At 40.4% G+C, this 14,634-nt stretch overlaps 1 protein-coding gene across 1 annotated transcript; it reads left to right on the top strand.

Moving 5' to 3' along the window:
- The first annotated feature begins 792 nt into the window (after positions 1–792).
- LOC137287384 (cytochrome P450 2U1-like) lies at positions 793–6,831 on the top strand. Its single transcript, XM_067819644.1, has 4 exons — positions 793–1,240; positions 3,447–3,971; positions 4,414–4,854; positions 5,344–6,831. Exons 1-4 carry the CDS (start codon positions 910–912, stop codon positions 5,520–5,522), a joined length of 1,476 nt encoding a protein of 491 aa, XP_067675745.1. The 5' UTR covers positions 793–909; the 3' UTR covers positions 5,523–6,831.
- Positions 6,832–14,634: the final 7,803 nt, after the last annotated feature.

The raw sequence follows: 14,634 nt of genomic DNA, 5'->3' as shown, positions 1-14,634 counted from the left end.
TGTAGACGATGTATATGAAGCAGTTGTTATACACACTCCTTAACGGCCTATAAAATGATCCGTGGCACATTGTTGTCAGTATATGGGACATCTATAGGTCAAAGTTTGAGCAAATTCATCAAAGTAAAGATAGCAGTTATTACACACGATTTATACATGAACGCCTAACTGATCCTTTAAATACCCCGCCCCATAATGTTATCAGTATAATGGACATCTGTGTGCTAAAAGTGTATACAAAAAAGACAAATACACAGCTTTTACACAGTTAATCCAGGTTGTTGTCAACAAACATGTGCAAAGTGTCTCTAGTTAATCCCGAATGAAAAGGACATTCACCTTAAATTTAAACATAAAAAGAACTGAATTATAAAAGCACTTCATAAAACATAAGGTATCAAATTGAAATGACTCAAAGTCGGAACTATTCACTGAATGTTCTTTAACTAACTCATTTTTATATAACAGCTACTATACATATAGAAACGTATGCTCTTTTTTCAGTGTGAAGCTGAAACGATAACCAACTTAATTTGGAAGCGTAAACAAATTTAAGGCTTCTAGAATTCACTACTGAGCTTACTTTATGAAACAAACAACCACAGTGTTTATTTCATTTAGTTGGAAGGTAAATACATACACTGACGGTGTGTTGCACCTATCCGTAACTGGGAGTCAGACCTTGGCCTCTTGACACATGCACAAGACTTCTCAGTGCCTCTCAAGAACCCCACATGTACAAGGCATGTGCACGACATATACGCTGATTGGTTGACTCACTCTGCAAACATTGATAAGGGGCGTCCTTTTAAATCAGACAGTCGTGGTAATGTGCCACTCGACAGCTGTACTTAGTCTCGCTCTCTCCAGTCAGCTTTCACACAGGTTGGAAGCCAGCGCACAATCATCATGTGGGATTTTGGATTTACAACAGTTGCCTTATTTCTGGTCGTGGTGCTGACAGTGTTATGGCTGTCAACGAGGCGCGCCACTGGACTTCCCCCTGGTCCCCCTCTCCTTCCGTTCCTGGGGAACGCCCTGTCAATGGAGACTGATTCCCGTGTTTTGTTTAAGAACCTTCGACAGAAGTATGGCGACATTTTCAGTCTGTATGTCTTTCACAAGCCTGTCATCGTCCTCAATGGCTACAACGTCCTTAAAGAAGCCATAGTCAAGAACGCCGACGTCTTCTCTGACAGGCCACACACATTTTTGACTGATTTCTTCGCAAGGAGAAAAGGTGCGTTTTCTTCAAATTTTAACTGAACTAAAGGTGTTTTAAGAGTGGCTCTAACCATTGGACCATGACAGCCACGGCAGCCATAATGAAAACGTTAATAGTGCCAATAATCGTCATTGCTAAAACCATCGTAAGCAATTTGTGTTTGGTTGTGTCATTTACCTTTTTGTACTGCATTGATGGTGAAAGTGAAAATTCGATATAGTAGGTTTACAGAGGGCATCTGAACGACAAAAACAGAGTGTTTAACGGCACAATGTCACGCGTTTTCGATAGTATTTTGGTCTATGCTATATATATTTGATACAAGCTTCCTACTGATGACTCGTCACGATATGGCTGAGACTTTGCCGATGTGACGTTAAATATTGACTCACTCACTCCTACTGATTCGATAAAAGACTCATTATCCTTGCGACTTGCCTAAACTCGATAATTGAAACTTGGAGACGAACAGCTTCCATACAGGCGAGACTTGCCGTGTATGGAATGTACACGATGGCTCCGTACATCAAGAACTGTCGAATGCTGTGTTTTCGGTGTTACCCGAACCAGCCTCGGTCACAAGTTGCGATATATTGAACTGTAATCTTGATTTTTAGAGACGTGTGACGTTGTAGTGTGAATTTAACATCTACCATCAATAATCACAGAGATACGAAATTATTAAATTTTGACAGATGTGAAATGTTCTGGACATAACTCTTTTATCCAGTGAATAGGCTTTACTATGATAAACATTTAGAAGCCATGTTTACGCCCGTTGTTACCTTTATGTATTTCCATACCATCATAGGCATTTAGCACGTGCATACCATCAACGCACAGCAACACTAAACAGCCGACTCAGGTCATATATACCTCTACAGCACTATACAGTTGACCCATGTCATACCTTCACAACACTTTCCAGTTGACCCATGTCATACCTTCGCAGCGACATACAGTTCACCCATGTCATACCTTGGCAGCAAAGTACAGCTGACCCATGTCATACCTTGGCAGCAACATACAGCTTACCCATGTCATACCTTGGCAGCAACATACAGCTGACCCACATACCTTGGCATTAACGTACAGCTGACCTATGTCAAACCTTGGCAGCACTATACAGCTGACCCACGTCATATCTTCACAGCGCTAGACAGTTGCCCTAATGTCATACCTTGGCTGCAACATACAGCTTACCCATGTCATACCTTGGCGGCAGCATACAGCAAAGCCACGTCATACCTTAGCAGCAACATACAGTTGACCCACGTCATACCTTGGCAGCAACATACAGCTGACCCACGTCATACCTTGGCAGCACTATACAGCTGACTCCTGTCATACCTTGGTAGGATCATACAGCTGACCCATGTCATGCATTGGCAGCACTATACAGCTGACCCACGTCATATCTTCACAGCGCTAGACAGTTGCCCTAATGTCATACCTTGGCTGCAACATACAGCTTACCCATGTCATACCTTGGCGGCAGCATACAGCTAAGCCACGTCATACCTTAGCAGCAACATACAGTTGACCCACGTCATACCTTAGCAGCAACATACAGCTGACCCACATCATACCTTGGCAGCAACATACAGTTGAACTATGTCATACCTTGGCAGCACTGTACAAATGACCCGTGTCACACCTTTTCAGCATTATACGGCTGATTCATGTCATACCTTGTTGGTACAATACAGCTCACTAATGTCATACCTTCCCAGCATTATATACCTGAACAATGTTATACCTCGTTATACAAAGAAATTACAATGACGGTATGAAACAGCGTGGCAATACAAATTCAATATAACTATAATATAATAACATTGACTGTAGCTACAAAGATATTGATGGTAAGATTCACATCGCTGCAACAGTGCTTTAGCATTCAAAATAGGCAAAACACCTGAGTATGTGAGTTGGCAAAGACCAGACTGAGATCCGTTTTGTGTACATGAAAAGTTTGCTCTAGTTCTTCTGACATCACTGGACTGGTATATTCCAGAGTAAGCCCAGAACCTTACTCGATAATCCTGTCTCCCAGTCTTGATATAGTAACCAGGTCACCGCCGTCCCGAAATGAGTCTTAACAGAAACAACGTGATTCACATACAACACTGTTCTACAAATGTCTCCAATACACATACATACAGTGCCATTTATGCTACGGCATAGGGTTGAATTCTATTTCACTATATTTTGCAAACAGGAGTAGTCGGATCTTCCGGGGACTTGTGGCATGAACAGAGGCGCTTTGCTCTCAACACTTTGCGAGAGTTTGGGGCTGGAAGAATGATCATGGAGGACAAAATACACGAGGAAATCGCACAGTTTGTCTTGGCCATAGAAGAACAGAAAGGCCAAGGTTTCCACATAGACCGTTTAGCGCAGAATGCCGTATCAAATATTATCTGTTCCATTGTCTTTGGAAAACGTTTTGAATATACCGACCCTGTCTTCGTCAAGTTTCTGAAAGCAATGGATGATTTTTTTAAATATAGCGCAGTAACTGGAATACTGAGCGTTTTTCCTTTTGTGCGATATTTGCCTGGTGACCCATTCAAGTTCAGGAAAGTAATGGACAGCATAGATCTTGTGAAAAATTTGCTAATTAATCCTTCCATTAAGAATCACTTAAAGGATCACGATGAGGAAAATCGGGACGACTTCATCCATGTGTACTTGAAGGAGATGCGACGTCGCCAACAGAAACAAGAAACAACGACTTTAGACTGTACGTGTGTTTTATAATCTGAAGATGTTCATGGTATGTACAGAGAGGTCCGCTGGATACTTACTTTTAAATTTTTTGTTTTCCTTTATTTGTTCAAACATATAACTAATACATCATTTTAGATAATGGTGTAATGAATTTGGTATATATATATATATTATATATATATATATATATAATTTGGTATATATATATATCTAACACATATTATTTCTTTTTATATTTGGCCTTTCATTTTAACTTTGATCGAGAATTTTGTCAATCTGACTGACTGGGGAAGCTGAACTTTCTTTTAGAATCTTTTAGTGAAAACATGGCCAATTCTGTTACAGTATTTTTGCATTTCCTCCGCATGTAGTTGTTGTGTTTCTGTGTTGTGTTTATATGGGTAATTTACATTTGTCATTTGAACTTAAACTAAAGATTACATTCATGTTGGCAGTGGAGAATCTGGCGCAGACTATTTCTGATCTGTTCACTGCGGGCACAGAAACAACGTCCACCACAATACGTTGGGCGCTAGTCTACTTCCTACACTACCCGGATGTACAAGAGAAGTGCTTCCAGGAGATTCTGGAAAACGTCGGTCAGAGCAGACCACCATCCATGAAAGACAAGACGAACCTTCCTTACGTTGAGGCCACCATTATGGAAACCTTGAGATACGGCAATATTGCCCCTGTTGCTGGCCCTCACACAGTTCCACAAGATGTACAGTTCCGAGGATACGCCTTCCCGAAAGGGGTCACAATCCTGTTGAACCTTGATTCAGTCCTCCAAGACAAGGGTGTATGGGGAGACCCACAAAACTTTCGGCCGGATCGTTTCCTTGATGGCGAAGGCAAGATTCAGAAGAGAGAGGATTTTATCCCATTTTCTTTGGGTGAGTTACATATAAAAGCTACATATCGTATGCAACAGACCTGTATGCACATACATAAGTACATGCACATACGCTCCTTTCATAGTGTGGCATGGACACACACACACACATGCACACACACACACACACACACACACGAAAACACACACACACGTACGTGCATACATACATGAATACGTGCATGCATACACACGCACGTGCGCACGCGCGTACACACACACACACTCACTCACACACACACTCACTCTCACACACACATACACACATACATCCATACATACATGCATGCATGCATGCATGCATGCATGCATCCATCCATCCATCCATCCATCCATCCATCCATACATACATACATACATACATACATACATACATACATACATACATACATACATACATACATACATACATACATACATACATACATACATACATACATACATACATACATACGGTAATAGAACTGAACTTTTGTTTTCATATTTTAAGGTCGAAGGATTTGCCTGGGAGAAGCAATGGCCCGGATGGAGCTCTTCCTCTTCCTCACCACCATGATTCAGAAGTTCAAGTTCGTCCCAGTGAACGGGGTAAAGCCTCCACTGGAAGGAATACTGGGTTTAACAAATGCGCCACCTGAATTCCAACTACGAGCTATCCCCCGAAAGTAATACTGTTCGGATCATCACAATGTTAACAAGAACACTATGCCTAGATCCTCTCTATACTCGTGACCATCCGTGTTAGAACTGGTCTTCAGTTACCCAGGCTTGCCGGACGGGGCGACTAATGGGATCGGGTGGTCATTGTATCACAATTGCGTAGAACGATGCTTATGATGTTGATCACTGGATTGCCTGGTCGATTATTTACAGACCGCTGCCGTACAGCTGGAATATTGCGGAGTGCAGCGATACACAACAAATTAAACAAACCAGCCAACCTACCAACGTTGCGATACAATAGGAACAAGAAGATCATTTGATCAGCGACATATAATCGGCGGCCCGGCGGCCCAGTGCTCGTTGTCAGTGTATGGGGTTTGTAGTTTTATGCTTTATACGTTATTAGGTTAGGGAAAGATATTAAGCATTTAATGGGAATGTATTTATTTCTTTGTTCAGTAACAGCTTCGCATTTAAATAAATAATGAAAATTATCTGCTACAGCAAGTGATCTATAGATACAGAGACTGCAGGTTCTGTTTTGACGATCAATGCCATGGCAACGGCCAACTTCAACATATACGTTATGGTTACACGTTTCGTATTTTAAAACTGGTAAATATACATAGGTGGAAGGAGGAGATAATTTTCTAAAGATTTTTAATGTATTTGTAATAGAAACCTTCAGGGCTGTTGTCTATCTCAGCTTTCCAACTTCGGTAAAATTGACCCTTTAGGATTGATTCTACCTGAGAAGTTAACCACTGGCATTAAACATTTACGGGGCAGAATCATCTATCATTAGTAAGGACAGTACAAACGATTTAATATTATCATACATTATTTGAACAAGAGTTAAAAATCTACCATTAATTACATTGTTGAGTAGCCCAAACCTCCAAACATCATCGAACGCTTTTGCTACTTTTTAGTAATTGGTTGAGCATATTCACAACAAAGGTGTTGTCATTTGTTGAGTGGACATTTGTGAAACCCGTCTGGGCAAGATGTAATACGTTAATGTTTTATAAAAAGTGTTAAGTCTGTTATTCACAATACTTACCAATCAGGCTACCGAATCTGATGAATGTCGCATTTGGTTCATATGCGTTTGGGTCCATATGACTTATCTCCCTTTCTTTTGTAGACTTTACTTTTTGTAAACATTTTCGAAAGTTCTTTAGCCGTATGCTTTTGCTTTCCTCGAATCAGTTGATAAAATCAATTTTTATATTGCTTGATATGCTTGTTCATGCACTTCTTATACTCTTTAGAACATCAGCTGCATTCAGCTTTATAAAGAGATGTTTTGCAGTTGGAGTATTTGTGTTTTGATTTAATAAAATCACTACGTTAACGAGAGTGTACTGCAAGCGAAGGATGTTGATCGGACAGTATTGTTACGACAGGGGAGTGTTCATGTACGGCTTTCGATTGAGTGCTTACTCCTGCTCAGTGATGACGTGCTGCTGGCGAGTCATGCTGAAAGTAGACCAAGTGATGATGTAGTGTAACCAAAAGATGTACTGTAGCCAAGTGATGATGTGGTGTAGCCAAGTGATGATGTGCTGTGGCGACTGATGATAGTACTGCAGACAGGTGATGTTGCAGTGTAGTCAGTGACAGTCCATGTCTAAATCTAAATCAAGTAATCCAAATCTTTGGCTGTTGATTATGACAGGGATATATTCTATATCATTCTGAACATATCTTATATGATATTTCTTGAGGACATACCATTATCCAAGGGGTACCAAATGACATTTTACTAATATTATACCCCAATGTGTTGTGGTGACTCATATGTCGTGAACTACATTACCCACATATGTGAAACTTTGGATGTGGATTTACTGAAGATCCCATCACAATTAAATGGTAACTTTACACACATTAGACATCGAGAGTATAGTTTAGGCTCACCATGTTCTGACTGTCGTAGAGCTAAGGTGATCGTAACTCATACTTTAACATAGACTTACGACTGTCGTAACGCTAAGGTGAGTGTAAATCCCATACTTTAACATAGACTGTTGATCATTACTCCCATACTTTAACACAGAATGACGACTGTCCTAGTGCTACAATCGCTTTGAGGAACGAGGCCCTGGTCTTTCAGTATGACGGCCAGGGATCGAACCCGACCCTCCGTGTACATGCACTAGCCACTGGATCGTGGAGGTGGTCTGACACTGGCACAAACACTCAACAAACCAGCCTACCATTTCTATGATTACACAATGCCATTTAGAAAGTGGTCAAATGTAACATGTTATATTTAGGATAACACTTTCTTAGTAAAGTACAAATTCTAATACTTTTTTGTGTTGAGCCCCATACGGGATTCGAACCCACACTCTCCGAGTCAGGTATCCAATCGTTAGCATGCAAAGTCCCGCTCAGCCCCCGCGACTCACACAAAAATGAAAGTCGGGCGACTGGTTGTCTAGACTGCGGACTTTGTATACCTCTCTGATAACTGTTAACTGGCACGGCTCCCACGGCCGAAAGCTAAGATCACACAATGTCATTTAGAAAGTGGACAAATGTAAAATATGTTACATTAGGAATTACACTTCCTTATGAAAGTACAAAAGTAATTCTATCACTTTTTCTGGAGTTGAGTCCTATTTAGGATTCGAACCCAGACCCTCACAGTCAGGCACTTAAACAAGTACATGACCTTGTCACTGTAGGTAAGGTTCAGGGATAAATGGAGGTATAAACTACGTTAAAACCGCTTTTAACAGCAATCCACGTATATCACGTTGTGTTAGATTACTGTAGAAGGAAGGTGTAAAGTCACGCAGAGCTCAGGCGTAGAGCATTTTAGTGAAAAGAAACAGGTGTGGTTCTTGTCAACCTACAAACTAACTTGCACAAACCTGCCGTGTTTAAGAGACGTAAATCTACAAAGTATTAGACTGGGCTACGTCTGATTATGATTCTGGTACAGAAACAAAGTATATATGTTGTTCACACGTTGAAAACATGAACAGCGCCATATTTATATCAGCTGTACACGAGAAACTCTGATTCACGCATGCACACAATTAATGTTCTGCATCGAACTATAGACAGCAGATATTTCTTACACACGTTTTGTTTAATGACTCTTAAACGACCCATAAAATGACTCGCCCCATGCTGTTATCAATATATGGGACATCTGTAAACGCGAACATTTTAGTCACATGTGTCCCTCATTACTGGCTGTGCATGTAGATGCGTAATCTACACCAATGTGAAGGTAGTTCAAAGACTCATAAACGGCCTATGGATAACTGCAAGTGAATATCACGTGAATTCGTGAGGTATCGAAAGAATGCAAATTTCAAACATTATTTCAAATTTCAATAAATACTCAAACTGTTCCCATTTTTTTAAAAAAGACATCTAGGATTGTTCTTGTGCCAAAAAGAACCAGATCCCTCGATCAACAATGATTGCAGACAAATGACTGCAGACTTTTATTGCCATGAAATGCCTTGAACGTTTGATTAAAATATATTATGGAATCAAGTAAATCCGCTTTTAGACCGACTGCAATTTTCTTACAGAGCCAGCAGGGGTGTAGAAGATGCGACAATTACACTTTTGAACAGCATTTATCAACATTTAGAAAACTGTGGTACATATGTAAGAATTTTTTTTGCCAACGTCAGCTCGGTATTTAACACCATTCAACCTCATATATTAATGAAGGAACTGTTAGATATGAATGTTAACCCAAATTTGATCAGATGGATCGATTCTTGCCTTGTCGATAGACTGCAGTTTGTTTGTGTAAATGGTACTTTTTCATCACGTGTTGATACAGCCACAGGTGCTCAGCAAGGATGTGTTATTTCGCCTTTTGTATTCACTCCTTACACAAACAATTGTAGATGTACATGTATCTCTCAATTTGCCTTTACTGTTAAATTTGCGGATGATGCCACACTGGTGGGAATAATAAGTAAATCTGAGGCATATTATAGAAATTAATTTAGTGACTTTGTTGAGTGGTGCAATTTAAATTTTCTGTTTTTAAATGTAAAAAACAAAAGAAATAATAATTGATTCCGGGAAAGTTAAGTTATCTAACTCACCAGTAAACATAAATAATAAAGACACTGAAGTTGTTGATGAATACAAATATCTCGCGACTGGCATTATTTTAGATTCAAAACGATAATGAAATTCAACACTAACAAGTATATAAATAAATTCAAGCATCTGTGACATTTTCTATGGAGATTAAAACACTTCAAGTTAGACCATTATAGAAGTTTTATCCAGCCCGTCCTAACATTTGATTTTCTCTGCTGGTATGGGAACCTGTCTGTTCAAAACAAAACCAAATAGCTCAAAATTCTTAACACTTCATCAAAAGACTGGGTCTACCGAATGTATCGGATATTTTCAGGAGCAGCAAATTATCTAAATGACAAACAAAATTCTAACAGACCCGACTCATGTTCTATTTTCGGAATATTCCATTCTCTCTTCAGCCCGTAGACTGCGTGTACCGACATTACGAACAAACAGGGCCTGCCGTTCTTTTATACCTTCAAGCATACGTGAAATAAATAGGAAAAGGGATTGCATGTTATTCTCGAGATTGCTATACTTTGATGCTGTTGTTGTGTATATATGGATTTTTTTATGTTATTTTAATGCGATTGAGACCCGGAACTGTGCAATGAAACGACGTAACGTCCTACTTCTTGGAGTGACAGGCATTGATATACATGGGGACAACAGTACTATTAAATGCATGAATGCTCAGAAAACAGCCTACTCGACATATAATGTGTAACGTAACACCGACTTATCCAAAAGACCTGCAGTAACATGCCGAGAAGGTAGTCTTGATATAATACTAGTTGAGTCCATTCTGTACAAATAGCGTATTACATTATGCGGTCTTCATATGGTGGTGAACGATTCTAAATTTGGAACTCACGATTGATGAGTCTTGGAACATCTGAAGAACGTTAAGCTTCAGGCCCCCCTAAGTAATTGAAGGAATTACAGCAAATTTGAAGGAATTGCATCTCAAATGTAAACAAACGCAGCCCACTCGCGAAACAATTGCAGCGATATCGGTAGTTTAGCGGTAATAACAGAAACACATCGGCCCTATCGGAAGCAATGTCGGTAATACTGGAAACACGATCGGCCATCTTCGGAGATTTTTCGGTCGCGAGCGGAAACTCACGCAGCAAAACGTTGGAAGAAGCACCCGTCTCGGTGAGATTTGTTTTTAGTTTCTACTATTACATTTTTATACTTATCCATCTTTGACCACCCGTGTTGAATGCGTTTAGGTATGAGGTGTTGTCGGGGCAATAGCTTATGTTTTTAGGAAAAGATAGTCACTCTAGGAGAGCGTCACAAGTCATGCCCCTGTAGTTTGTTTACATCTGAACATCGAGGTCGTGCCGATGATTACGAACGTGCGCCAGATATAACATCATTTTTTTTGTAAAATGTGTTTAAATTTGTCAATTGCACTTCGTAGCAAGAAAAATTATGGCTCATAAACTTCTTCATGGCGCACGTTCATGCTGTTCGTAATCATCGGCACCAGTATTACCGACATTGCTTCCGATAGGGCCGATGTGTTTCTGTTATTACCGCTAAACTACCGATATAAAGAACAAAATAAAGGTTTCCCGTTATGTTTGGTTCAACGGAGCTATCGAAATTTGAAAGGATTAAGACAAGTCCAGAGAAACTACTGAAATTAGTCAAATAATGACTGTCTTGGTCATGCAAACTGAGCATAAGAAGCATAATTTGTACATAAGCAAGACCTGTATTGTGGCTACCGTTTCTATACACAGTTAAAGGTCACATGCAACGTAAAACACAACTTTGCAGATTCTGGTACCTTTCGGTGTGCACTTACCGAAACAAATCATAAAAAATGCCAATTCAACCTATAAAGTTGAAAAAAAAGCCCGGGAAATTGGAGTTCAAACGTTTCACTAAATTCCCCCCAGCGCTGGGTGGAAAACTGGTTTCAACAGCTGTGCTACGCTGCGTCCATAACGCATGCGCAGTGAATAGGTTCGCGGAGCTTGAAACAGTATGCATGCCCAGCGTCTGAGGTCGTGAGCAGTAGTCTAATCTTGGTTGTGTACACAAACAAGTAAATAATCTGCTCGTTACGTAAAACAACTTGTTGATTGTGGTAAACAGTCTCTGTCACAGAGAAAGCTCAGTGTCTCAGGTTTATTCACACCAACATGTCTGTCTGCCTGTCTGCTAAAGACAACATGCAATACACAGCTTCAGTCACTGACCACGTGCAATTTGAACTTAACACCTATCAGACTACACGACATAAAGAAAATAAGTTGATTTATGACTCGTGCACCCGAGTCCCGTGTCTGCCACATTATGTAATTAGGCACGTGTGATACATATGACATGTTTTTATGTCTGTGGGTAGCAAACAAACTACATTCATTTTTTTCGGATGACTGGATCTGACGTAAACTGGTGCAAACTCTTGTCAGTTTCAAGTCCTGCTTTGTACTTGGACGAATGGCAGATTCCAGCCACGCAGTAGTTTACCATCTCTACTGACATGATTTTTGATTGGATCGAGCGCAAATTCAGAGAACATGTATTTTCCAAACCCAACATCTCTATATACACTCTTCATGTATAACAGTTATTCTTCGTGGATAACGACTTCTTTTCGTGTATATGATTTTGTTTGACGACAGTATATGAATCCATACTGAAACGACGCATCAAGTACACAAAAAGAAGTTGTTATCCATGAAGAATCTTACTCCCTTGTGACTGGCTATACTTCCAAAATGCCCATCAAACAGATCATCTTTCTGTACACACAATGAACCCTCAGCATATCAGCAAATGAAACAGCCAATCGGAAGCCGTCGTTACACTTGAGTGCATATCCACCCGCTATGACTGTGTTCGGTCTCCCGAGGACTTCGTTTCGGGGGAAGTAAGCCCAAGTACAAAATATTGTACTTCTGAATCGCGATTGTACGCTTATAATTGTGTTTATTTGTTTTTTTCAAAAGCAGCAATGTATATTATATGTCATGAATAAGTGATAAATGTGTTTTAAGTATGTTTGATTTTTTGGCTGCATGTGACCTTTAAGCAACAAAAATATTCGCTCTTACGACACAACGGATAAATCCAAACGATATTTAATTTCATATTTTATTTCTGTATTCTGCGAGTGTATGACGTCTAATGGTTTCTCTGTCACCATGTACACTCCATCCGGTTAAACTGTCATTTAATCCATCATAGGTTTAGGCTCCTTGGCACATGTCCACGACATGCACATTTTTTGGCTGATTCACTGTGTAAACACCGATAAACCGTATCACAGTCAATACTGAGAATGCGCGACTCGACCGATGTACTAAATCTCGTTCTGTCTCTGGTCTGGTCCAAGACAGATTGGAAACTAGCGGACAAAAATATTGGATTTTGGAGTTATAACAGTTCCCTTATTTCTGGACGTGGTGCTGGTAGTGCTATCAACGCGGCGAGCACCTGGACTTTCGCCCGGCGAACCTCTCTTTCCGTTCGTGGGGCACGCCCTGTCGATGGGTACTGATCCCCAGGTTTTGCTTAAGAACCTCGGACAGAAGTATGGCGACATCTTCAGTCTGTATGTCTTCCATAAGTCTCTCATCGTCCTCAATGGCTACATCGTCCTTAAAGAAGTCATGGTCAAGAACGCTTACGTCTTCTGCGACAGACAGCACTCTACTTTAATGGGCTTTGTAACAAAGGGAAAAGGTACGTGTTCTTTGTATTTTAGCCAAATTGAAAAAGTGTTTCAATAGTCACGACAGCCTTTTTGGAAATGTCAGTTGCGTTAATTATTTACTGAAAGGAGCATCAAATAAAGTATCAAGTACACTGGGTTTCTGTTTTTGGGATTTGTGTGTGTTTGTTTGGGTATATTTTGTCCAATATGTATGTGTGTGTGTGTGTGTGTGTGTGTGTGTGTGTGTGTGTGTGTGTGTGTGTGTGTGTGTGTGTGTGTGTGTATGTATGTAGGTATGTATGAACGTCACAGTGACGTAAGGTGCACCTAATTGCCAGCACACATAGTCAACCGCCTAACCCGCTCAGCCGTCTTCAACAAAATCAAAGTCGGACAACTGTTATTTTAGACTACGGGCTTTGTGCACCTCTCTGATAGGTGTAGTCATAGTGTCCGTTTTATTGGTGTAAATTCGGGATATAATTAACAAAACACGAAATGCAAGTGCAAATGTCCACTGGGAATAGACATGTTGTGTGACTGACAATTATTTTAACAATTTACAATTGTTTTAGTTTGGTGGCGTTTCATTTGGCCGTTAGTCTATATATTTCATAAAATACATAAACATATCGTTTGAATGCACACACACACACACACACACACACACACACACACACACACACACAATCGTTTATCCCAAGGGGAAGCCACCCTAGCCCACCGGGGACTGCATCATAAGGGGTATAGCACCCAACTCCCAGAAAGAACCCACCTGCTCTGTACTGGACAGCGTTGATATAATGAAGCTTTTCTGACCTCATATTGCAGTTCCATATGTAATAATTGGTAAGACAACATTATCATACAACTTGGTGAAAACGTTGAAGTCAACTCCACCGATTCCCTTACACCTTGCAATCACCAATCACTGTGCTCTGCTTGTTGAGATACTGCTTTAGATATAGTCCTGAGTGAGTGAGTTTAGTTTTACGCCACACACAGCAATATTCCAGCTATATGGCGATGGTCCGTAAATAATCGAGTCTGGATCAGACAATCCACAAATCAACATCATGAGTCTCGATGCGCGCAATTCTGAACCGATGACATGTATCAGTCAAGTCAGCGAACCTGACCACCCGATCCCGTTTGTCGCCTCTTACGATAAGCAGTCGCTTTTCATGATAAGCATGGGTTGCTGAAGGCCTATTCTACCCCGGACCATAACGGGTCTGTAATCCTGAAGTGAAGATGTTCGTCCAGAAGCCTGCCAAGAAGTACAGCTCTCCGTTATTTCTAGTTCCAGATTACCAGCTGTAAAACGGTTTACAGATCTATGCTTTGTCCTCCCGAATATTT

The sequence above is a fragment of the Haliotis asinina genome, chromosome 6 (assembly GCF_037392515.1).
Source record: "Haliotis asinina isolate JCU_RB_2024 chromosome 6, JCU_Hal_asi_v2, whole genome shotgun sequence".
Classification (NCBI taxonomy): Eukaryota; Metazoa; Mollusca; class Gastropoda; order Lepetellida; family Haliotidae; genus Haliotis; species Haliotis asinina.
Note: the sequence above shows the minus strand (reverse complement) of the source record. Positions and strands in the feature narration are given on the sequence as shown.

Coding starts and splice junctions, on each gene's coding strand:
- LOC137287384 (XM_067819644.1), top strand. CDS start 910: ATGTGGGATTTTGGATTTACAACAGTTGCCTTATTTCTGGTCGTGGTG. Junction 3,972..4,413: donor AGAAACAACGACTTTAGACT/GTACGTGTGTTT, acceptor TCATGTTGGCAG/TGGAGAATCTGGCGCAGACT. Junction 4,855..5,343: donor TTTTATCCCATTTTCTTTGG/GTGAGTTACATA, acceptor TCATATTTTAAG/GTCGAAGGATTTGCCTGGGA.